The sequence below is a fragment of the Pyrgilauda ruficollis genome, unplaced genomic scaffold (genome assembly GCF_017590135.1).
Source record: "Pyrgilauda ruficollis isolate IOZ18807 unplaced genomic scaffold, ASM1759013v1 scaffold34, whole genome shotgun sequence".
Taxonomy (NCBI): Eukaryota; Metazoa; Chordata; class Aves; order Passeriformes; family Passeridae; genus Pyrgilauda; species Pyrgilauda ruficollis.
This window is the reverse complement of record NW_024524822.1, coordinates 6,131,770-6,157,470: the sequence shown is the minus strand read 5'-3', so window position 1 is coordinate 6,157,470 and position 25,701 is coordinate 6,131,770. Positions and strand designations below refer to the sequence as shown.

Below are 25,701 nucleotides of genomic sequence, written 5' to 3'. Positions count from 1 at the left end.
AAGTCTCTTGAGCAAGCTTTGTAAGCAAACTGTGCAGTCAGCAGTGATGTCTGCCCACCCAAATCCTACCCTGCAATCGTAAAAACCAAACCAAACAAAACCACAACAATCCCCAAAAACATTCAAACATACAAAAAATCAACCTGATCGACCTGTACCTATTCTTCAAATTCTGTTGCTGTTTAAGAGTTTGAATTGTTGCTTCCCATAAGGCTGCCCTGATTCATGGCAACACTCAGGCACTGTGTGCTTGGTAAATCCCAGCAGATATTTCCACTCAGATTTTGCAGCAACAGTTAAAACCCTGACTGACTCAGAATACAGATTAGGGCACACACCAACCAGCTTCATTTCAACGTGTTCCTCCTATGGAGCAGCCAGGCTCACTCAAGGCATCTGTGAGGTTTAACAGTAAAACTAAAATGACCCCCCAAACCAGGAATTATGCACGCAATATATTTCCCACTGAGATAAGCAAATGGAAATTGGCTGAGCCAGGCATTTCATCCAGCTCATAGCTGACAAGGGGTCATTCCCTGCAGTGTATTTAGCAATGATTTGTCCAGCCTAGTGTTGATTATCTAAAACAACACAGAACTGCCTCCATTTCTCCAGGGGGATTGTTTGCAGCCAAACTCATTGGCAAAAGGTTTCTCCTAACATCTAGTTTTCCTCCACAGCTCAGCCTTCAGCCACACTAATTCCAAACCCATTTCTGTGGGTTACCCCCATGCAGCCATTTTGTACTGAGCTACATCTTCTTGGCTTTCTTTAATCATCACTTAGTCAGGCTTACAGATTTCATTCCTGTCATCTTCTGCCATTACCCAATTCCTCTCTCAGTCACTGCAGCTGTTCTTTGTATCCCCTCCAATTTGGCTACTGCCTCCTGGTATGAGATCCAGCCCAACATGAACAAGTTTGGCTTCTCCCAGGAGAGGCAGATCAATACCTTCACAGCTGCACTGGGTGGAGGATTCCTTCCAGCTTCACAGAGCTCCTGCAGAACAAAGACCCTGAGCAGTTCAGGGAATAAGCAGCTGCAGCACTGACAGGGACTCTTCCACACCTGCAGGTAAGCAGTGGGTGCAATCTCAGGGAGAAGCTGGTGATGGGATATCAGGGGATATTGTGACACCTTACCCAAATGACTCAGGACTGAAGGCATACAGAAGATCTGCACCCCAGAGCAATGTCCTCAGGGACTAAAACCCCACAAACTCATTACTACATTTACAGGTAACCCATGTTTGAACTGCTCCTTTCATCAAGGATGCTCTTGCCAAGCTCAGCACAATCATCTCAAGAAGGAGCAGTAAAAGGAATTTCACACTGCCTCTTCCATTTCAATCCTCACCTATTCCATCTGCCACTCCTGTAACAACCTCACCTCACATGCCTGTTTATTTTTTTTTTCAGGACTACAAGAGCCATCTCATGTATTGTGTCTCAGCCACCCCACAGAAAATATCCCACAGGGGAGAAGAGCCACAACAAAGCAGTGTCACCCATAATTACCCTTCTCCATGGATGAGAGGGGAGAAAAGGAATGGATGACATTCACTTTTTACTACTTAAGACAGGAGAAAGCCCTTGTGTCCTTACCAAGGGCCCCAATATCAGGATCAGCTGTGCCAATAACAAGCTGTGTTATTACCTCTGCTGTACAAAGCAATTTGGTTTTTATTGACCACTCACTATACAGGGCACTACAACACTCTCCCCTCATTAGAGCCTGTCAGTCAGAAAGCAAAGGAAGGCAAAAGCAGATTTAAGGAGAAGGCAGCTCTTTGCAGTCATGAAGATAACCTTGCTGGAGCAAAAGTATTGACAGCAGGCAGCCAGGACTGCAATGAGGAGCTGCAAATGGTCAGACAGCTGGGAATTTCAGACACTGGAAGAAAAACCTTAGTGCAGGTAGAACAATTTAGTCCCCTGGGCAGGAAAACACCTACAAAATTACATCCAAACACAGAACACTGAGGAAAGTTTTGTTAGCTGTGGTTTTGTTTCTTCTGCTCCCTGTGTAATTCTGCCAGATGACCTTTGCTTGCAATAGACTTCAAATACTGGGAGCTCTTCTTTGTGTCTCCTTGGAGAAAATGGTCAGGAATCAATTTTTCCACTGATAATTTCATTTGGTCTCCTTCTCAAGTGAGTGTTCCCACAATTCAGTCCCACCTTACACACTCCACCCTTAACATTTCACCTTTCCCTATGGCTGAGGGATGTTTGGCTCAGCGCAGGCAACCCTGGGGATGAGTCTCAGCTGCTGTCAGGGAATGCCAAGGAGGAATGTTTTAAGGCCAAATACACAACAGACACAATATGCAGAGGATGTTCAGTTTGGAGAAACCTGCATTAAAGAAATTTAGGCCATTCCAGTGCAACAACCAGCGACCACTTGCATCAGGAAAGTTAGTTCTAACCTACAGTGAGGTATTAGGAAATCCAAATTCCAAGTGCTTTTTATAATTTAGCTCCCTGGTAAAACACCACCCACCCAGAGGCTTGAGAACTGGCTGCTTGGGAGGTGCAGGGTAGAGAAGAGAGGCTGTTTCTGGCATTACTCCTTGGTGGCAGGATGAGAACCACAGGCTGAACTGTAAGAAACATCTTGAAGACTGGAATTTTGTGCTGAAGGACATATGTTTTTGCAGGATGGGGATGATCAAGAAGAACACCTCACAGGAATGCTGTGCCCTCCTCATCCCTGTCAACCCAACCAGTCTGCAGAATTAAATGCAAGGTTAGATCCCAACACCTCAGGAAGAACACAACTACAGACATCCCAAATCACCACCAGTCTAACTTAAAATAGATCAAGGACTTGCCCCTCTGAGATAGTGTGGCCAGATCCACCAGAGATACTACTTTAAAAGTAACCTTCTATCCCTAATTTGTATCTGGACACCAAGGCTCAGAGAACACACAGACCACAGGGCTGGGGAGCAGCAACAAGCCTGGATGCTCCTGAAATCCTGCCTGCCTGAGACTGCAGGAGACACAGGGCTGGGAGAAACACTCTTGTTCCAAGACTCAGTCCACAAACACTGCCTAAGTTCAGCTTGCAAAACTAAAAGAGCAGCTGGGCACACACAAGCACAGCTCCAGTACTGGAGCTCAACAAAAGGCACCTCAGTGAACCTCACTAGGTCACTGACAGGAAAACTTTTTCCTCCAAAAGAAGTTTTCCACACAACTTTTGTGATTTGGCCCTGAATCCATGATGCAGATGTTGATGGCTGGAAACAGAAGCTGAGCAGAGGGAAATGCAGACTTTGGGAACAATGGGTCAGCTTGGCTGCTGGCAGTTCAGAAGGAGAAAATGAGATGCATTAAAAACTTCTTTCTGGTCAATCTTTATTTTACACATTTGCACCACAGCAGGGAAACCAAGTTACATAGACTGTCCTGACTTGTCTCTACCTTGCTTCTCTTCAAATACTGTTTGCTTTTCTTTTAATAAAGTTTAAAAAAATACTGAAAAAAAAATCCATTTTTACATCTGAACAGGAACTGAGGAATAGGATATTTACAGGTCACTAAAACCCCAAGAATTGGACCTTGCTGTACACAGAAAAGTATTTTTTAGTTCTTCTGGAGGTCATTTACTAAATGAATTCAAAGCTACATTGTACAAGGTGCCCTAAAGCTGCTTAATGACACAAAAGGATCTAGAATTAATTATTAATAGTTCCTAAAGGGCAAGGGAAGCTATTTAGACCCATACTCTGTTTTAAGAGCAGGTACCAGCTCCACTGGCTACAGGATGAAGTGCTTGTGATGATGTGGAGGTTGGACTCTAATACACAGAGAGCAGAACACTGAGTGAAATCCCACAGGGAAACATTTATTTAGAATTGTCCTTTCTAGAGGATTGCTGCAGTCAAAACACAAATGGGTTCTTGAGCCAGTCAGCCTGAAAGGAGTGACTCTTTTCTCAGCCACTTTCTTCCTACACCACTCAACACCTGAGTATTGATATTTTCCTACATCCTGTTCCAGCCACTTGGGAGCAGAGATCATGTGCAGTTCTCACTGGATCACTGCTATATCCAGGCAAGACACTACAAAGGGAAAATGCACAGCTTCCCAATATTGCCAAGGAAAAGTGATTAATCAGCCCAAACGTATTGTATCCAGCAGCTACAAAAAAGAAGCCAAATTAATTCAATTTAGAACGTTTTACAGCATATCAGCCCCAGGGAACACAAAGAAACATTGGTCAAGTGTCTCTGGACAGCACCACCTCAGCTTTCATGAAACATTGAGGCTACTGACACTCCACACAAGGTCACAGTTTCAGTGAGTCCCACTATATTCAAACCTCACTGCACCTCCCACTCCAGCAGACCACAGCTCCTCACTCTGTACACGGGTGAAAAATGGGGATGTGCTCTATGAGTGAAGCAGAGATCATAACACAGGAGCTATAAAACATCTTCTTTAAAGTGACAGCAATCTGTTAGCTAGCATGACAGGTCAAATTGAAGGAGACAAACCAAGTAGGCTAAAGGAAGAAAGATTTCCTTCCCTCTCCTTAATAGCTAAAGAACTCCAGTTCTCAGAGCTCAATAGAGCCTACAATACCCAGTATTTCCTTCAAATTGGGCAGTTTTCAAACAAAGAACAAAATCCCCTCCCTTCTCATCAATTTGATTGTCAGTGGCTCAACTGCTTTTCTCTAAGAGGAACACACAGTAAGGAAAAAAGACAACACAAAAAAATCTTCTAGAGGACTTGCACCAGATGTGCACACTGCAGTGATGAGGGCATGGCCTTTCACTGCCACAAGGAATGCTACAGTGCTCAAGGACACATGGTGGATGCACACTCATGCCAGAGAAGAGTCCACTCAGCTTAGAAAAAACACATCTTCCACACTACAAGCTCCAGACAAAATGCTGCAATGCAGCAAATTTTTACAACATGCTCTCCCAGGGCATGCCAGCATGGAAATCCAGGAACAGGGCACTGAGCTGGAGGGAAACACTGAACAATGCACTGCACACATCACAGCACGCCCAGTTAGACGACAGCATGAAAGAGCATCTTAATAGGACAGCATGTGGCTTCTTCAACTCCAACTGCTCCAGTCTGAGCAGGCAGCAGCACTGTTCCACATGACCCCATTATGTCTTGCTTTCTTTTAGTATGTCTCTTGATGAACCATCAAGGAAAACATTTTCCAGCCCGAAGAATGCAAGAGTCTGGCAGTTGCACTGCAAGGAGGCTTCCTCTGGAAGACAGCCTGCTGGGCAGCCCCGGCAGGAAGGAGGAGTGCAGCAGTGCCATGTGCATGTCAGCATCCCCAGGGATTTATTGGGGCATAACCTGCATTACAAGTGAAGCCTGAACCAATCTCATTTTTGTCTGCAGAGGGGACTGAGTGCTCGGCTGCAGCAGCATATGGGAAAGCATTCAAAGCATTTATTGCCATTGCAGCAGAGCTGCTGTTCCAGGACTCCTGTCACTCTGCTGCTGGGTACTGCTGGCCATTGCTTCAGCTCCTCACTTCAGTGAAAGCAGCGACAGGGAAGCAAAGCTGCACATTCCTAAACGATCTGTAATCCACAACAGCTCCTCTCTTCCCTCCCTGTGAGAGGCAGAGCTTCCTACCAGATCAGCAGCCATCAGCACGTGAAAGGCAAGCACTGATTATCCTGCCCGGGGAGCTCCGAGCTGCTGCACTCCACTAGCCCTGGAGTCATGCAATGCCAGTCAGGCAGCTGTGGGTTTGCCTGGGAAGGAGGGGAGGGAGCAGTCCTGTCTTTGATGCTTCGCAGTGCAGCACTTGCTGTGCTGGAGAGAAAGAAGCACAACTGCAGCCATCCCCTCCACCCTCCAACTTCCCAGCTGCCATCCCATCCATCAAGACAGACGTTCTGTCCTGATCCAAGGAATTGCACCAGAGAAAATTCATTTTGGAAATGGCCACAAGAAGAATCTTTTGGGTTTTGACTTGTCCATGACTGATATTCCTTCCTAAAAACGGCTCAGGTCTGACCATTTCCTGCTGCTTGGCATCCTGTGTAAAACACCAGCAGAAGCTGGTTGTGGAGCTGACTGCTGAAGCTCAGTGCTGAACTTGGAAAAAAACTCTTGCAAAAAAATGGACTTCCAGAATACTGCTGTGGCCTTTCATGCCAAGACAAAAAGAAATGACCCATTTTCTTGGCCTTTGACTGGTGAGGCAGGGACTTGGCAGATAAACCTACACCATATGCAACTTTAGCAAAAAAACTGCATATAAAAAAAGAAAAGAAACCTGAGACTAAGGTAACAGCACTTGCCAAATTGTCAGCTCCACTGATGCTGAGGTATGGAATAGGCAGCTGTTTGGAAGCAGCTCAGCATTCCCTGGGATCACAGCACAGCCCTCGTGGTTCTGGGTGAAATGCCACATCTATGACAATTTCACATCTCATTCACAAAAGGATTTACAGGCTCTAGAATAGCATTGTCCAGATGCAATCTGCTCCTGACATCCCTTACATACCTCACTGCCAACACACTTCAAGTCTTCAGTGGGCTTCTCTGAAGAAACTTTACAGCCTGTTTGAGCAGCCCTCTGGATGCAGGTTGGATGCAGGGACAGAGCTGCAGAGGATGAATTTTTCAGGTATTGCATTTAAATGTAAGAGCTGAGACTGCCAGTGTTTGTTTATGGTCCAATTTCTCACACTTCAGGCTAAATATGTAGGTTTCTTCCTCCAGAAGGCCTAAAGGCTCATAGGTCACCAAACAGCCTTTCCAGTGGTACAGGATCTCTTCTCACTAAAACTGTGAGGCAATGCAAGGCAATGACAGCAAGGTCAAACCATCACTGCTGTGATTACTGTGAAGTTACAGCTGAGGAGGAAAACAGAAGAGGATTCTGCAGCCAGAGACAAATGCTCTTCTTCTTGTGCTTTATCTGAAGAGAAAGCAGTTCCAGGTATCAAAGCAGGTAGACTTGTTTCTACCACCTCCATGGTGCATAGAACCAACACCTGGGAAAAGAAGTGGCAATGGGGGAAAGGGATGCTGCTCCTCAAACAGCAAGGCTTGGTACAGACAGCTCACCAAGAGCTCCACAATCCCTGCTCAGGAGTGAGGAAGTGGTTCAAGATTCTGGAGGAAATCCTCCTTCTCAGCTTGAAGAATAAAATAAACCCAGTTCCTGAACGAGTCTGTAAGCAATGCTGGCACATCCAGAGCTCTGATGAAGGCTCTCCCTGACACCCTGGCAGAAGCACTTGGCTCCACAGCACCAATGTCAATGTCTCTGCATGAATATTAAGGCTTCAGTGGGTCAGTGACTTACAGATGATTTATTTTTGTTAAAGCTAATCCTCATTCCACCACTGAGCCACTTCCATCCTCCCCCAGATGAGCACCCATTTTCACTACTACAGCTTTGGACAACTGCCCTACTGACAACCCCAGGGACTACAGCGAAAACACATGTGGCATTTTGGAATGTGTCTGTAAAGACTCCACTGCAAATCTGCAGCTAACAGTCAAGGATTCCATATTCCCCTGCATCAAGGTTCTGGTCATAATCTTCTACTCTCCTGACAAAAAAAGAAAAAAAAAAAAAAGGACTGGGAGTTACTGTTTTTGGTGGCAATACTACTTTGACCAGTTCAGCTCACCTCAAACAGCAGTGTTATTAATCCTACACAGCCAGAGAGGTACAAGTAGCCAGCCAGAGAGGCCCAGTAACTCAGGGTAACTGTGAACCAGAGATTTATGCTGCAGTAAAATGGCTAGACAGATTTCCACTGGAGAGTCTGGTACTGTTTATACTGTGCCAGAAAGGAGTGACTTTTGAAATACCTTGAAAATATTTTATGAAGCAAACCAATGTGCTCTGGGTCACAGCTTGAAAGTAAACATTTAGGCAGACCCCTAAAAAGCAAGCATCAGTCTTACACCTCTTCTGTACTTCTTGTCAGGTAGGGGTGAGTCAAGAGCAACTCCAGGGACAGTGGACAACGTACATAAATACTTATTGCACTATGGGCTTAGTGCTTTAATGGAGAATAGTCACTCATTTCCTGTATAGCAACACATCTAAAAACCTGACACATTCAGGTGGACACCTGCAGGGATAAGACAAGATACTTATCACCTTTCACACTTGCATGAGCAGTGGCAGAAGTCATCTGATCCAATACCCGTTCAGTCTCTCAAATAACTGCAGTTGTTCCTATCCATTTGTTTTGCAATGTTCCATCCAAGCCAAAAGGAGAGTTTATAAAAAGGAAAAAAAAATACTTACATGTCTTTATCTTCTTTTCCCACCTTCTGACAGGCTTTCCAAGTCCCAGCATTCATGTTACAAAGCAAGTGTGTGTGTGTGTATATATATATGAGCATTATATAAAATATATTCTTTACATACACACTGAAGATCCCTCTTCACATTAGTATTACACATTCTGAGGAACACAACAATTCAGAATAAAGAACCAATCCAGAAAAGGGGGGAAAAAAAGCTACCCAAAATCCCTAGGAAAGCTTCACGCTCCTTGCAGGTACCAGGAGATCCCATTTTCTTATGATCAAAGGAATAGTTATATTTCTGCACTGCTTTGCTCTCCCTAGACACACCCCACTCTGCAGTTTCAGTGGTGGGGAGTGCAAGTTGCTCCCTTTCCACTGAGAGTAATATTAATAAATTAAAAAAGTTTCTCTGAAAGTGCTGCCTTAGTCCAGTCCATCACGCTGTGCTTTCCCATTCGCCCTGAGGCTCTGCTGAACCATTCACCACTTTCTTGACCTTCTTCATGCCCTCCATTACTCCTGAAGTCGTCACCCTAGAAGAGAAGGGAGAAGCATCAGACATCAGGCCTTGAACTGTAAAATCCTTTTCAGCAACAGCTCACACCCATCAAACAACACTTCTCACATCTCTTGACCCACACTGAGCAGTCCATGTCTGATCTCTTGTACCGCCCTGACACAGCACAGATGGGAGTTGGAAGCACAGCCACTGTCCTTGAACACCTCAAGGCCCTTCCCATCTATCACTAAACTAAAGCAGCAAGTAATATTGGTTCATACTTCAAAAAAGGTAACAGGGGTGGTAAAAGAGTTAAACCAGGTGTTTATTTGCTAAATTCGAGCAGTTCACTTTAAAAACCCCATTTACTATGCAGCTGACCACCCTTACTTCTGTGACTTTCTTCTGCATTTTAATAGGTACAGCACATTACACAAATACACAGGGGACAGTGCCCCAGATGAACCTTATTAGCTTAATGCACACCAGCTCCTCTTAATAGCAAAATGAGCAGCAACAAAAAAGAAAGAAGTCATCCTTTTATACCATCCAAGTCTGGATTTGTCATGGCAATCTGACCATTGAAGTACAAAGCCTCACAATACCATTCAATATGAGGCAGACTGAACTGTTTATCCAGGCAGAACAGCACCATTCCTCTTGGAACTGCCTTGGCTCTCCAACAGCTCTTCAGCCCAGCAGCTTTTCTCTACTGCTACACCAAACAGGCAATCTGGATGCACAACACATTTCCTTTATTCTTTTGCACAGCGTGATTCTTATTCCATACAGGTATTTTTTTTCCCCACAAACATGCTACAAAGGTTGTTTTGGATGCTGAAGGTAAGAGTGCCAACAGCTCAGTGCATTCCCAAGGGATGCCTGGAAGCACACGCAGACCTGTCCTGCTCAAAGCTGCCCCTGTTGCTCTGTGAGCACTTTCACCTGCTGTTTACCATGTCAGAGTACTTTATTTGATCAGAGCTGCTAACAACATCTCCTCAGCATCACCCCAAGAGGAGAAGTCATCTTCAGGTAACACTCCTCTTTTCCCTTAGTTCCACGTTAGATCCCAGCTTCTGTTCATGAACTGTAAAAATAATTTGCTCAGCCTGCTGTGTTCAGTGACATTCCAGCAGTGGCCATACTGGGATCATCACTGGTTCTCACTTTAGAGTGGGCCTAGATGAGCTTGGGTTAATAGGAAAGGGTCACAAGAGTACAGATCAAATAACTTTTTTCCCAACTAAATTAAAAAAAGGCAAGTACAGAGATAAGTAAGCAGGTTGCTTAATGGAGAAAAATGGAATTATTAAACAATAAACATTTCCTTGAAGAGATCAAACTAATCAGTACAGAGGCATGCAGATCTTTTAAGTTCTCCCTGTTGCCAAAGGTTTCCCACAGTCAGATAGGAAAAAATCTGGAGAAACATAAGCTAGACAAAACCAAAGTAGATGGATAACTAATTGGAAAAGTATGCATCAAGATTTACTTAATGGTTTCCTGTCAAAAATGTAAGAACATTGAGTGTGGTTCCAGAGAGGCCTGTCCTGGGTTCACTTCTACTCAGTATTTTCAGTAATTGCCTGGGTAATGGAATAGAGAACTTGCTTATTAAATCTGCACAAGACACTAAGAGTTACATACTGGAGAACAAGACTAGAATGCAGAAAGATTCTGGCAAATTGAAGTAATAGCCTGAAAAGTACAGGAGGATGCAGCAAGACAGCTACCAAGTTTACTCTTCAGAAATAATCAACTTCATAATTACAGAATGAGGAGCTAAGTATCTATTCCTCAGGGAGGAGCTGGAGATTGCCATGAACTACAAAGCAGAAATGAGCATCTCACACAGCAATGCAGCAGCAGAGACACTGGGATATATAAAGAGCTGTTTCACACATGCATGACACCAAAGCAGTCCCAACACTTGACTCACAGCTGGGAAGATCCCACCTGGCACACAGCCTAGATTCCAGCACTGCACTCTAATGCCATCAGGGAGCCCCTGCACACCAAGGTGGTGACAGAAGTAAGGCAAGATCCACTTCCCATGTTTACGGCACAGTTACACACTGAAAGTGCAGGCAGATCAAATCACAGCCTTTGCTACCAGAAAGGCCATTTACTGTGTCCCCCCTGAGTAACAGCAAATATCTGGGAGAGATTTCTGTGTGGATTCTCCAAGAGTGAAGGTTAAATCCTATCTGAAGACCGAAGAGACTGTTCTTGTCTCGTGACAAGTGCATGAAGTAGCTCTCACTTCCCTCCTTTGCTCAGATTGTTCAGGTACAACAGGCAATTCCTCTCGCTCTCAAAATCAGTCCAGTCATCACATTTTAGTGCCCCAAAGAATAAGGGTAGCAGCACTAAGACCAAGCACACTGAAATCCTCATCGTCCTCAGAACAATCTCAGCACTTCAGCTCTGACCTGCAATACAGCAGGGAAATGTTCCTCACCTGCAGTCTGCTGAACTGCATTTCCAGCCCACAAATCAGCAGCAGTTAAAACGCAACAAATCCTTCTCACTGAACCATCCCTCTCCAGAGAGCATTTCTGTGCCTGCCAGAGGGATATCTGTCACAAATGAGGCAGAGAAGGAGTTCCCCAAGCACTCCATCACACAGTGGTATGTGCTGCAGAGATTTCATGGGGTTTGTTTTTCTCCTGCATTGTATCCAAGGTATCAAGGAATGGCTAAACATTCAGAAGTATCTCCAGCTCTTCACAGTGGTGGATTTCAATGTCTTCTCTCCTATTTATTTGTTTTATAGTCCAAGAAGAAACACTGCAATACTGGCAGCAGCCAGGCCCTGCCAAGTTATTGCAAACTGGAGTGAAAACTGATCAGCCATAGAGCAAAAAAGCTGATCTCTGCAAGCAAAGCATGTGTTAGGTGAAGAAAATCACTGCTAATGGAGAGCACCATGACTCAGTCTGCCATGAAGCACAACCTGAGAGAAAGCAGAGAAAAACAACCAAGCAGCTCATCAAATCTCAGCACAGAATAAGCTGCCTCATGACACAGAGAGAAACTCCAGATCCCAAGGCATAAGCAAAGATCAGTGTTACCACAACAGTTCCCTGTGTTGAGGCTGTTTTGGGTGTTAAGGAGAAGCAAAGTCTCCACACACTGAGTAAGATGGATTTACCAACTTGAGAACAAAACCAATAATGGTTTCTTCTCCTGCAATCCCTCCTCCAGTGGAAATATCTTAACCTCCCCTGCATGCATGAACATCGTTCTCAACCAAGACCTGCTAAAGAGCATTTTGATACCCAGCTCACCAAGCTAATGAAATTTAAAAAAAAACCAACCAAAACAACCAAAAATTCTTCCTTTCCCCTTCCTCACCCTCACCTCACCCACTGTACTGTTCATATTTTTGTGTTCATGCCCCAGAAATGGCATTAGGACTGGAAGCCTGACAGCTCTTTCTGCCAAGTGTGGCTGCACCTTTTCAAGCAGGGAACTTTAATCTAACAAACTGTCAGCGACGAGCCCACGTACTGACAGAACTCAAGAGGCTGCCCAGCACAGAATACACAGAAAGCCACTTTGCTGATGATGAATGGCTATTGAACCTGCTTGAAAAAGGACAGACAGGTCCTTAGCTCAGCTTTAGTCACACTCTCCTCCCTGCCAGGGCAACTTCTGTGGAGGCTGGAACAACTGAAGAGATTCCAGCAAAGTCTGTGGATCCTTTCCCCAAGCCAGAGTTACCTTTGCTATTCTTGACTTGTATTGTATTCCTGAGAGCTACAAGGACTTACAAAGAGAGGATTTGTGCCTTGTGTTGCTTCTGTGCAGACACCTAATTTGCAGATTTCTCTTGAAACGTTCCAGATTTCCAATGTCCTTAACAATATTTGCATTTACTGACAGACCGAGATTTGTATCATTTGCAATGCATGAAAACAGACCCAAACTAGAGAGCTGCACTTAAAATGTCCTAATTTTTTTAAATGGAAGACAAACAAGCCTGGAAAAGAGGTTTGATAACCTCACAGTTTTCCCCTCTGTTGGCTCACAGAAATGTAGAATCTAAAGGAACTGAATGCTTCTGTTTTAGAGAGCCTGATTTTAAACAAAAACCCTCTGGAAGAGGAAAATAACAATAAAAATGACATAGCAGAACACCATGAAGTTCGCAGGTTTTTTGTTTCTGCCATAGCCTGTAAAGACAAGTGGGTATTTATCACATGAAAGACAAAACACTCATGCAGTGGTTAGTCAGGACACTGACAGATGCTTAGTCACCTGCTCAAATAAACCCACGTATCTTTTCCCCCCCACAGAAACAACATTTAATATTTATGAAGACAAAAACAAGACCAGCAAGACCAAATCAATGAGAAATTTAATACACATCCATAGCAGTGCTTCACCTGTCTCAGAATGTGTATAAACTCTATTTTTCAAATATCTACAAAAGTAACCTTCCTGATGGAGCTGGGGAAGGGAGAACCAGATACAGATTATACCCTGCCAAGTGCCCAAATGGAAAAAAACTTCTGGTGAATCAGATCAGAAAATTCAAGCAAGGCTAAGGGGAACAACCCACAAGGTGCAACAGTGGAAACTCCCAAAGCAAAGAGCAAAATGCCTTAGTAGGAAAAGGCTTACAAGGAATTCTAACCCTTGAGTTTTTAGCAACGTCTATCTCATGATGAGATGTAAATCACTGAATTACTTCATTAAACTTTCTCCAGCTCATTTCTGTCACATTCTTCTAAATTTAGCAACTTCTCAATTGACTAAAATCACTGTATTTGAAAGGTGTCCTATTATTAGTCCTAGCAAAACCCCCACAAGCAAAAATTCATTAAGCACGTAATACAAAATTGAAATTCGCTCTAACAGACAAAAAGGGAAAGAGCTTGTTTTGGTACAATCACAAATCCTGCCAGTTCAGACAGTGACTTCCTGATGTGAATGCTTTTTTATGAAACAGCTTCCAAACTGAGACCAGTTTCTTACATAAACCATTTAAACACATGTAAGTGATAGTGATTTTAAGGTCACTACCCACTAGTTGGATTCCACTTGCAAAAATGACAGATTTCCTAGACCCGAAGCAAAAATAGCTAAGCATTTAAAAAGATCTTTGTTACTAGCCATATTTGTGAGAAGTTAAACTCCTTACATGACATTTCAGCCAGGATTCTATGATTCAAACCTCCTTGTAGCAGTTTTCGAATAAGATTAATTTCTTTTTGAGCTACCTATGACAGCAAACACATTTCGACTTTTTTTGCCTCTGTAATAAAAACAGTGTTGATTTATTTCACCCAGGTAAAGGAGATTTGCCAAACTGGAAAAACTCTTAGGAACAGGCTTCTGAGCCTGTACATGAACTGCAATTATGCATCAAACCTGTAACTACCAAAGGATTAGGTCAGCTCTGCTCCTGTTAAGGCAGCAGACTCTGGGGCACATAAAGCTGCATCCAACACCCCTGGCAGGCTGGATTTCTTAGGGCATTTTTAATTACACATTCAAAAATGCCACTCAATTTTTTTAAGTCCTCAGAAAACCACTGCAAAGAAAATGACAGGGACTTAACCTGAGCCCTGCTGTATAATTTTTCCAGACTAGCTCAGGTCCTGAAGCATTTGTGGTGCTTCGTGGTTTCACAGCAGGGAATAAACCAGGGAAGATATTGATAAAAATCCATCTCCTTGGCTCCATGTTGCTTAAAATAAATTTTTGCAAAGCTATGTGCTGAACACCAAGGCAGAAGGGACTTTACACCCTGTTCATCTATTTATTATTATTTTTATACATTTATTATTATTTACATTCCGCAAATTGGTGGGTCATTTTTGTTGTTCACTTGAGTTATTTTAAATATGAAGCATTAATGAAGAACTGTAAAACTTATTCATGTTCCATGATCTAAATTAAAATTAAAAGCTTTCTTACTTCACATTTTCACAGGCATCTTTTTGCCCCATGAAAAGCTTTACCAGCTTTTTCCACACTACTGCAATATCCAGGTCAGAGGCTCCTGGGCACACCACCAATCTCTTTACACACACCAACCCAGACACCTCCCCTTTAAACGTGGGCAGATCCTCATCTTTGTCACAGAAGGATTTGGAGAGATTAAAGTAAATAGTTTTAAACAGTACTTTTCTCAAATCAAGTGAAGAGGTAAATAAAGGGGAGAGGGGTTCTTACACAGCTTCCATCTCCAAGTCATCCTCATCATCTTGAGAGAGCTGTAGGTAAGGGTTGTCTGATGCTGGACGGAACTTGTACCCAGTGAGGACAAAGAACACCAGCGTGGCCATTTCATCCAGCAGCTGCAAGTGAAAACAAGAGACTGAAGTTCAGTCCTGCTATGCTCTGTGGTCACCAAACATTGCTCCTCATTCAGAAGGTTCAAGGTTTAATGGCCAAGAGGCCTGGGCCACAGAAGAAATAAAACAATTCCTGTCTGGTTGTCATTAATCCCAGGCTAAAGGCTGTCAAATCCTTTGTTCTTTCAGTTTTTCCTGTCACTTTAAATAGAGTTACAGCTCTATCCATCTCTCCAGAGCTTTCAAAGAACTATGGCAAGACTTGGCTTTTAAATGGTGGGGGAAGGAATCGTCCTTACCTTGCTTAGTTTTTTCAACAGTTAATGTATTCCAAGGACTCCCGGCACAGTTACTTGGATTATGTGTTAAGAAACCAAGTATTTAGAAGTCCATAGGCAAAAGAAGCCTGTGGATGGAAGAGCAAAAGCCTATTTCCCTGGCTCCCTCGGGCTTCAATTACATAGAGCAAACCTGAGTAATTTTTTCTCCTTTGTATCTTCTTGATTAATTTCCTTCAGACATTTTTAAATTGAAAGACTGAAAATCAATAATGCAATTACTTTCAGACATCTCATGTATAATCCAGCAGCCTTGCTGGACAAACATAAAACTAAGAATATATTCTTTCACCTTAAGCACATCAGTGATAAAATCAAGAGGAGGCAGGGTACTGCACTGTGCTTTGACATGTTTTAGTACAACATGAGGAACATTTCATGGCATTCTGTTGTGTAGTTATATCTAAAGAATAATAGAGAAAAACATCAAGAAATTGATGTATTTTCCTTTGCTGGCAAATACCTGGTACAGCCATTTCCACTGGAATGGAACAGCAATCTTTATGAGAATTGCAATGATCCGTGTGAAGTAAATGTAACACACAATCTGGGAAGGAAAAGGAGAAAGCATGAGAACAATAGCACCATCCTTATAGAACCTTCTTACCCCAGAGAAATAGCTCAAGCAATTCCCAGACAACTCATTATGTCAGACTAGCCTTATTATGCTCCTTAAACATGGAAGATATAGGCTGAGGACTCTACTGCTTGTTGAACACCAATAACTCAAACTACTGGTAACATACTCAAGTTACAGCAGGAAATGCTTTAAGTATTACAATTTCATAGAATTTCAAGAATCACAAGTGTAATTTATTACTCTTGCCACTTAGGAGAGCCTGAAATGAGGCCGTTGGAAATCATTAAGAAGCCTGTGTTCTCCTGGGAAACGTACTCATGGCTCCCACTGACTTAATCAGGAACTGCACACATGCATCTCCAGGCACCATTTGGTCCCAAGTTTAATTTTTAGCAAGTTTACAGTATGTTATTCAAGCCCATCAATTCAACTGGCAGCTCAAGCTGTCTCCAGAGGAAATCAGGAAGCATTACAAATAGCTGGAATTTGAAGAGAGACAGAAGGATATAACCATTAGGAGAAAAAAGGAAGTTGCTTTTAGGATGATAAGCCAGTTGACCAAGATGCCAAAGCACAGCAGTGCCAAGAGCCTCTACCACATCCATCAGCTGCAGTAGTTTCCAATAAGTATTCCATCAAAAGCTTTGAAAAGCTTCCAAGTTCCCCACATGCATGTGTGCAGGTGTTTTACTTACCATGACATAGTAATGTCTGAAGAGCTTCAGCTTTGCTAGGTTAATGGCAGCTATCAAGAGAACACAAAAGTCCATCAGAAAATTGTTAACATGAGACAATTTCTTTTGATGCCTGTCTGCAGAGTAGGCAAGTGGTCAAAACCAGGACTCAGGTAATCCCAGGCTAGAAGGATTTCTGTCAGGAGTGCCAGCCTGGCATGTGCACATACAGGATAACTCCCAGGCTGGAGTGAATTCACTCTCAAAAAGGGAACTGAGACTGTTTTTGCAGTCTCTAAATTTTATATGCACACACTCTGCATTACAGAACCTTCTTCTACCTGTGTACAGCCAACTACATTCTGTCACTCTCTCCTGCCAGAAGGGCCATTCCACCTGACACTGCCTCCTAGAAAATTCCTGTCTTTTCTAGAGCCCTCTCTGACCTGCTCCATGCCTACAGCCGAGCTGAACAATTTGCAGGTAATCACAGCTCTGGGATCCACTGCACCTTGCTGGACAGCAGCCCAAGCACTTGAAAACCTAAGCAAGGTCCTCTATCATGGCTCAGGCACAACTCACAAGTGAGGCAGGAAATCATCCCCAGCAGCTCCCCAAATGTGCCAGCCCAGGCCTGGGGCAAACCTGCTCTTATTGCACACATCACATCAGCTGGAGAGCACAGAGCACTCGTGTGAACCAGCTGAGGTCAACAACAGATGGAGCAGCTGTCAGCTCTGGTCTGGGAGTCCGCTTTTAGATGTGCAGCAGGATTACAAACACAGGCCACTGATGCTTTTGTGACAACATGAGAGGCAAAGAGTCCAAGATCTGTTGACAGCATACAGAGATGCAGTTCAGAGCCAATGAACATGAGCTGCCAGTTAAAAAATACTGCCACATATTTACTGGTATTCCCTCCAAGTCCTCATAATGTATTTATCAGATGTGGAAGTGCAATACATCGAGCTGAAGTTCACCTGCACCCCCTCACAGAACTCACCCACTGCAATGATTTATAAAAGGCTGCATATATTTGCATGTAAGGTCTTCCAGGTTCACAAGACAGCAAAATACAGTATTTCAGATGAGGGAAAGGAGAGCTAATAGCTCCCAAAGAAATGCTTCACCTCCTCTGACAACAAAGCAGCTTTTCTTATGCAAAGGAAGTGTCAAATGCACCACTGCAAATAAATTCCTGTAGGTTCCCACTACAGAAACTACAGTGAAGACAGACAGCATTCTGTTATTAAACTACTTTTATAATCTGAAGATCAAGTGTCCCTTTCCAGTTTACCTTTAGTGTTCCTGGGGTACTACTGAAAGCTACAGACACCTCAGCCAGATACAAACCCTCCTCCAGCAGACACTCTAAGAGCTGCAACCTGACGAACACAAGGCATGAACTGACTGATGATCTGAAGTTAAAAGCTTTTCCTAATAGAGTTGGTGAAAGATGAAAGCATGTGAATATGCATGATAAGTGCAGTGAATTGTGAAACAGGAAAGCAATATTGTCCTATTTAAAGAAGAGCCGCATTAAGTGTGACCATGAAGATCTTGTGATTTCCCACACACCGGTTTGCACACAGAAGGATCTATTTTGAACTCAACACGTCCAACTTCAAGAACTGCCACCAGTTGGTGCACTGACAGGCCAGGAGAATTACCAGGCTTTGTAGCTGAAGGAACACCAACTCAACAGCTGTGATTCAAACTGCCGGTCTATCAGCGCTTCACAGTCAACACCAGTGAGCTGGGGAGTCATTTCTGCTGGATTCATGCACTGCACAGGATGGAAGGACAGCAAAGCCAAAGATCTGACTGCCAAATGAAGTGTCGTAATTCCACCTCTCCCAGTTAGAGATGGAGCACAGCTCAACATCTCAGCTATTCATCATGATAATCAATAGCAAAGAGTCATAAATTGATACATTCACATATCCAGAATGTCTGAGCATGGGAAGGAAGGGCAAGGAGAGGAAAAAAAGACAGCCACCACCAAGGAGAAAGGCTGAGGAGGCACCTGTGGAAGCTGACTTGCTCTCCTCAACTGCAGCAATATTTCTCTCCACTATCAGATACGTAAGTCAGCATTAATGCATGTCTACAAAATTCTGCCAGTTTTTTTTTAAACAACTCAAAGTTACAGGACACACTGTTCTGGAGAAAAATCTAAAATCATCATTGCTTGGCATCAGCAGCTTGTGAATTGCTTCTTCACAGGCTGAATGTGCTCCAAGCAGTATTATTTGAATCTTGCTATCATGGACACTCCAAGATTTCTGTTCACCTCAGCCTGGCAGCCCAGACAGCGACAGCAGCATTTACAAGGAGCAAGGCTCAGCCAGCAGCTGTCACTTACAACTTGAATCACTTGCAACCCGAACCTGTAAGGCTGTGATAACACAGCAGCAATCACAGCAAGCAGTAAAGGTTGGGTAAATTTGTATTTCGAGTATGATAATCATTCTGCAAAGGACAGTACTTAACTGCAGAGAAAGGAAAAAAAAAAATTTAAAAAGAGACCTTCCACCAAAGGTTTTAGAAATTAATTCATGCTCTTTCAAACAGTAATTAGAAAGATAAAAGCCATCCTCCACGGAAGATTTATAACATCTATACCTTGCTTCCCTCAGTTTTCCCTCTCTATCACCATTTACTTTAACAGCTTGTGCCTGCAATAGCCTGATCTGCCTCGATCAAAACAGAGCAGGCCCCAGTGTTTTGATAAGCAGTCTCTTTTTGAGATTGTCCCCATGCTAATTTCCAATGTTGAGGCTGTCTATAAGATGGAAAAAGAAGCTGGACCATCCACTTGCACACCACACAATAGCCTTTTGATGAATAAATCCAACCTTTTCAGTATATGTATGTAATAACAATCACAGGATTGCAGCTGAGGATGCAGGAAGCTTGAGCCCAGACAATACAATCCATAAAGAAAAAACATAATGCAGCCTGTGAACGTGCTCAAGGTACAGCTGAGAGTAATTTCTTCAATGTTTGGCTTGCCCTGCTCACGCTGATGCATTTGAGATGTGATTTCTGCCATTATCAAACTGTAAATGGAAGCTTTCTGCTCTCTCCCAATGATGCAGCACATGTAGATCTAACCCTCAAAAAAGCAACTCTGAGAAGTGTGGCTCTACAGCCGGAGCTCTCTGCTTAAAAGCATTCCTGTACTAGAAAGAAGAGGTCAGACAGACAGAGCAAGGCTCAATGTCACCAAGAAGAAGGTGGCACAGACTCATTAATCTTGAATGTCCTGAACCACATCAGCCATTTGGCACAGAAGTGCTTCACCAGGGTCAGATGAAAGTCCAAAGTACAGGATAAGCACTGTATCTCCAGCACAGAGGTGCCACATCAACCCTGGACAGCTCTCAGGGGCACCTGGAAGGGGTGCTGAGCCCAGCCAAGCACAGGCTGCTCTGCACCACACAGGACCAGGCCCTTTGCTCACAGCATTTTCATGGCACAGCAGCAGGAAGACACTGAATACTGCAAATGGTTTTTGCTGACATGAGGGCAAGCATGACAGCATTAATCATCATTTGCCCACTGCACAGAGCACAGGGAATGAATGATGCCTGGGAGCAACAGGCTGCCATGTACTTCCCCTAATTCTGCTGCCAACTCTAAATGCAGTGCTCCAGGAAAACAGCAACCCCTGATCCGACTGTGCCGTGTCACATCTGTCATCACAAACACACAGGTGCCAGCAGAACAAACTGCTTTCCATCCCCATTCCTCCCTCAATCAACAGGGGATGTGATCACAAGGGTGTGCTATGAGACTTGAGAGGTCCGGTGACCAAAAACTCGGAGTTTCAAACAAAAATGTTGTACAAATAATATATATACTCCCTCTCCTTTCTCGAGATGCCTGTAAAAAAGGTGGTGGCACTTGAGCAGCTTTGCAGGCTGAACAATTCTAGGTCAGTTTGCAAGGCTGATTTCCTTAAATCTACAAGACATTTGCAATGCAGATCTACAAATGGACAGAGAGCAAAGGCTCCCAGCTGAAGGAAGATACAGTGACAGATCAAAGGTGCAGCTAAGCACTTGCTTAAATCTGAAGGTGGCGATTTTAAAAGGGGAGGAAAAAAGATTCTAAAAATGGGATGTTTACGCCCACTGCTGTGCAAGATAAGAAGCCTGTGTAGGTCAGATATACTGCTTTAAAGATCACCTTCAAGGGAAAAAAGCAAACAACCAGGCAGCTCAAACTCAGCTGTAGCACTGTGCCCTGCCTACTCTTCACTAGTGATCCACAGCATCTGGGTATGTACGGTCTCCCTGGATCATTATGGCTTTAGACCCATTTCTCCAGCTTTCCCACTTTGCTTTTCTTTTAAAATATCTAATCTAGTTTAAAAAACTATTAGCTAATGACTCCAAATCAGTGCCACTTATAACAGGCTTTTTTATTAATTGTATGTTGTTAAAACAAAGGCCTATGACAAGCCCAGGCTAAAGGCCTGGTAAATCCAAATCTGCTTTGTTCCTAATCCAGTCACACTCCAGTCATGACTGCCACCTGACCCAGGAGAATGCTACCTAATAAACAGGTGGAGAAACACCTGGAAGAGAGCATGAGAAACAATCAGGAAACAACACCTGGATACTGAGCCATAAAATCCTGGAGTTGTTAGTACTAACAGATGCAAGGAAGAAAAAAGAATTTTCCTTAGGTCTTTGTCACCAGCAAGGACATCACCAGAAGACTCAGTGCCAGGAAAAACAGCTATTGAATGTCTAGTATGTAATTCCCCAAAACATCCTATAAGTTAATGAAGTCTGTGTGAGAGAAGAGGGAAAGCAGCCCTTGACTAGAAAATAAATCCCAGCAGGCCAGAAGCAGCCAGCTAGCAGTATCTGCACACAATCCAGCCAGCTCTACCCATGAGCTGACACTTAATCTGCATAATGAGGAAATCCAGTAATTTTTACTACTTCATGAGAAAACTGTCTTTAACTGCAGGGGGAAAAAAATGCTCACGATTTAATAGTAAGCAATGGTTTTACTTTTTACTCCCATGAGAAGCTGAAACATCGAGCAGCCCCTCAGAAGAACAAGGCCTCCAAAGGAAGCTTACAGAGCATGTGGTTCTAGTGAAGAGAATTCATTGATAAGCTTAATATGAATGATTTCACTTTTTTACAGTGCAACCAAATCACTTTTGGTTTTCTCAGCCAGACACACTAGCAGCATGACAGCACTGGGTAGAATTCTGCTTCTGGCATCACACTGCCATTCACTTGCTCCCCGTGGGCTCCTATCAGCAGCCTCTAAATAGCCCAACCAGATTGTGTTTCACAAGTGAGTTCCAGCACTGCAGCCACAATCTGCTCTCAGCCTGTGCAATGTTTTCCCTGAAAATCTATTCCTTAGTTATTCTTTTATTATCAGTGTAGCATAACATAGTTGCTAAGTCCCCCTGAATACACAGTTACTGAACTTGCAGGATCTGCACAACCAGATGGCAACACCAGTAGGTAAAGCTGGCAACAGCAGTAGGTGATTCACAAGCAACATTCAGGATAAAGAGCATCATCGTTCATGGAGAAGAGCACAAAACACAGGACTAAACCAGACCTTAAGTGCTGCTGTGCATAGCACTGACTAGCTGTAAAAACACAGCCAGTTCCTCTCAAATTACCATTTTTTTCCTTCCACATTTTTTACACAGGGCATTCTATAGAACTGCCTAGATTTACTCAGATCTGGATTTCACCTGATATGAGGGACAGTGGACAGGCTGAGCCGATCTGAACATCCCTGCTATGGCCACCTCACCACTTCTCAGCATGTCTGAGGTTTATCAAACTCCACAGCACCATCTTGTGATAACAACCAAAGTAGGTACAGAGGGATCACATGGGGCCACACAGATCTGAAGGGTTTCTGTCTTAATTATGTGCATTAATTGCTGTATGCTCACCACCAGGACAGACAGATCCATGGGCACCCAGCTAAGAACCAGGCCTGACATGTGTGAAGTCCTTGGTTCAGAAGAAAAGACTGCTTCAAGGAAATCTGAACTTATCAGGACTTTTTAAAGGTAAGAGCATAAATACTCCAGAATATATGTTCAGTGGACAAGGTAAAAAATCCATCAGTAAATGTCACTGAACCCAACTGAATACACTGATAAGAAAGCTTCCAGTAACATTTATATTACACTTTGATAGCTACCCTTTTTAACATTTGTTTCTATCAGAAATTAGTAATTTTCCACCATTAGGTTTGGGGTAGGTAACTTGTAGGATTGTTGTTTGGTGGCTTTTTTAACAGCTTGGAACACCAAGATAGCATGCTTGACTCATCATAAATATTGTTTAAATTTAACAGATGGCAAAAAATGAACTAATCTATGGTCTGCACAGAGCTAAGTTCAGTACCCAGCCTTACATTTCACCTACAATCAGCAGTGAAGTGCAGAAATGCCTGTGAAAGCCAAGGAAAAGCTGGAAGAAGTATCCAGACCTGGCTACAGAATTCCAGAAAGGAGAGCCAAGAGTTGAAGGATGGGACTGAAGTTAAAAGGCTGTTGCCAACAAATGACCTTCTACAAATGAAGCTTTGAAGAGTAAACCACTGAATGACAGAAGATGGAAAAAGCTGCCTGCTTCCAAGGAAGCCAGTGCTGTGCTCCACAGCTTGTATCCAAGGAACTAATCCAGAAGAAATGAGCAGATAAGGCAGGAAAAGCACACTCTACAGCAGCCATGTTTGGCCTTTCCATCCATCAGCTCCTTTTCAGTGCTACAATAAACATAACTCCGCTTTCCACAGGCAGCCTTGGAGCTGCTGCACAAACATGGACAAGTCAGGAACTGTGCTACACTGAATGCCAAGTTATGTTTTGTTTCATAATGAGGTTTATTTCCCTCTGTTCTGTCAGGAATACATTTCTGCAGAAATGAAATAAGTGGGTCTATTTGGGTTAATAGTTGGCAATTCTGGAATTCATTTCTAGTTCTGTTTCTGAACACTCAAGTGAGGAAAAAATGGCAAATCTGTCAAGATGATTTGCTCTAGATGTCATGTCTAGCTTGAGCACCGAGTGCTGTGCAAGTAGCAGAGAACAGGTTATACACTGCAGTTCTGATAATTAAAGCAATACAAGAAAATGGTCATTTTCCAAGAGTTACTCCCATGAGCCCACTGAGAAAAAGCAGAGGGGCACTAATACAGTGTAAATGTATAGCCTTAGTTTGCTTTTTACATCAGCATCAGATGTTTGAAATTCTGGCATTATAACATGTAGCACAAAAGAGGAAAAAGACTACAGATTACTTGCCTTTCCCATCTGTTGCTGAAGCCTCTTGCAAATGTCTTATCGACCTGAAAAATAAAGAATAGGTTAATGACAGGTTTTACACTCCCTTTTCACAGCAGTCCTCTAGACCACTGACAAGTTTTGTTAGCTTTTTATGGCTGGAGTATGCTCATAATTAACTGTGCTTGGCACTGCACACACTTCACCCTCATGCCCCCAGCTCAGGCAGTCAGCTCAAGTACCTCTCTTTCCTTGGGATTAGGAAAGCAGATTGCTAAAACCTACTTCAGCCTACAGAAGGCTTTGTGGGAGGGAGGGAACAGAGTGAGAAACTGGGGCATTTTCCAGCATAATGCTTTCCACTTGTACAATTAAGCTGAGCTACTCTTCAGAGTGCTGCCAAGCGTTTGGCATCTTACTGCTCTTTTAAGGTCTTTTCATTAAATAGTTGATTACAGCTTACATATCTACATAGGCAACTTATGTAACAGAAACTACCCTGCAGGAATGTAAATTCAGGGGCCAAGTCTTAGTCACCTTGCTCACATGAGTCATCCCACCAGCTGCAGTGACACTATCCAGAGGAAAAAGAGGCAGGATTTTGTGTCAGGGGCTTCACTGCCAGTTTATGTTGGCACCATGGCAATGCAGGAACACTGGTTGCAAACCATAAACAGTCACAAGACAGCTCACATTTCTTCTTCAGATACAATTCCTTTATGGAAATAAGTTTTGAAGCAACACCTCACTAGGCTGGGCATACAGATCCCAGCATCAGGTAGCAAGAACTGTGACTGCAGAAGCCACCTTTGTCATAATGAGAGATTGAGTCCCTCTGCAATTGAAGTTATTATCCCTCAGCTTTTATTTACCATTGCCAAATGCTCCTCAACCTCAGAGCTGAAGCATTTTGACTGGAGCAAGGGGAAGGACAAGTGGGTAGTGCAAATCTCTTGGAAGAGATCTCCCAGCCTTGGCAGAAGGCCACCAGGAGTGTGTAGGGGAAAAGAAGGCCAGCTGAAACCCACCTTCACAAGTCAAGCTGAAGCTTATTTCCATCTACTGAGCCACACCTCTGAAAAACTCAAGAGTTACACTCTAGAGCAATGACATGCTACCAGACATTTATATAATCTGCATTTCAGAAAAAAAATAATGGAGATGCTGGAGAAAAAGAGGAATATTCTGTGTTTACTAAGCAAGGAGCCAGAAGCTCCTTGATATCCTCCTTTAAACCCAGCTGTTTATCCAATTAAGACAAAATGCATTTAGAAGATAAATGTTCTGGCTAACTGGCAAGCAGCAACAATAGTGTTTATCTGAATTATCTGTGTTTTGGTTGAGTTTTATATAACCAACATTACTCCCTGCCAAGTAGAGTGGAAGGAAGGGCGGGGAAATGCTCCCTGTGGGATTATTTCTTATAAACAGTCAAATAAACATGCAGCTACTCTGCTTAAAGGCAGCCCTGATCTTAGACAGCAGTACTGTTTTGAAATTTAGCAGTCAAGTATCTCATCTCAGTCAGTGAAGTCAAATCCCATTTTTCAACTTAGAGTCAACACTTGTGCAAAATTCCAAGTCTCAAAAGCACCTACAGTCTGCACAGTGTTAGAACATTTAAACTGCCACCCACCTTCCCTTATCCCCACTCTAACATCCCCAAAAGGAGCATCTTCCACAGGACTAGACTGAAATGTTAAGGCTGATATAAAAGTTAACAGAATGCTTGACTCC

The 25,701-nt window shown here is 43.3% G+C and overlaps 1 protein-coding gene across 2 annotated transcripts in view; it reads right to left on the bottom strand.

Annotated features, from left to right (window-relative positions):
* Nucleotides 1-7,297: 7,297 nt before the first annotated feature.
* Nucleotides 7,298-25,701, bottom strand: part of GPR107 (G protein-coupled receptor 107) — a 33,289-nt gene continuing 14,885 nt past the window's right edge. For both annotated transcript variants that reach the window (XM_041474809.1, XM_041474808.1), the window contains exons 14-18: nucleotides 23,986-24,029; nucleotides 16,698-16,747; nucleotides 15,886-15,969; nucleotides 14,963-15,087; nucleotides 7,298-8,807 (exon numbers count right to left, since the gene is read on the bottom strand). In XM_041474809.1, the coding sequence (XP_041330743.1) occupies nucleotides 8,711-8,807; nucleotides 14,963-15,087; nucleotides 15,886-15,969; nucleotides 16,698-16,747; nucleotides 23,986-24,029 (400 nt within the window). In that variant the 3' untranslated portion in view covers nucleotides 7,298-8,710. The remainder of the gene's footprint in view (nucleotides 8,808-14,962; nucleotides 15,088-15,885; nucleotides 15,970-16,697; nucleotides 16,748-23,985; nucleotides 24,030-25,701) is intronic.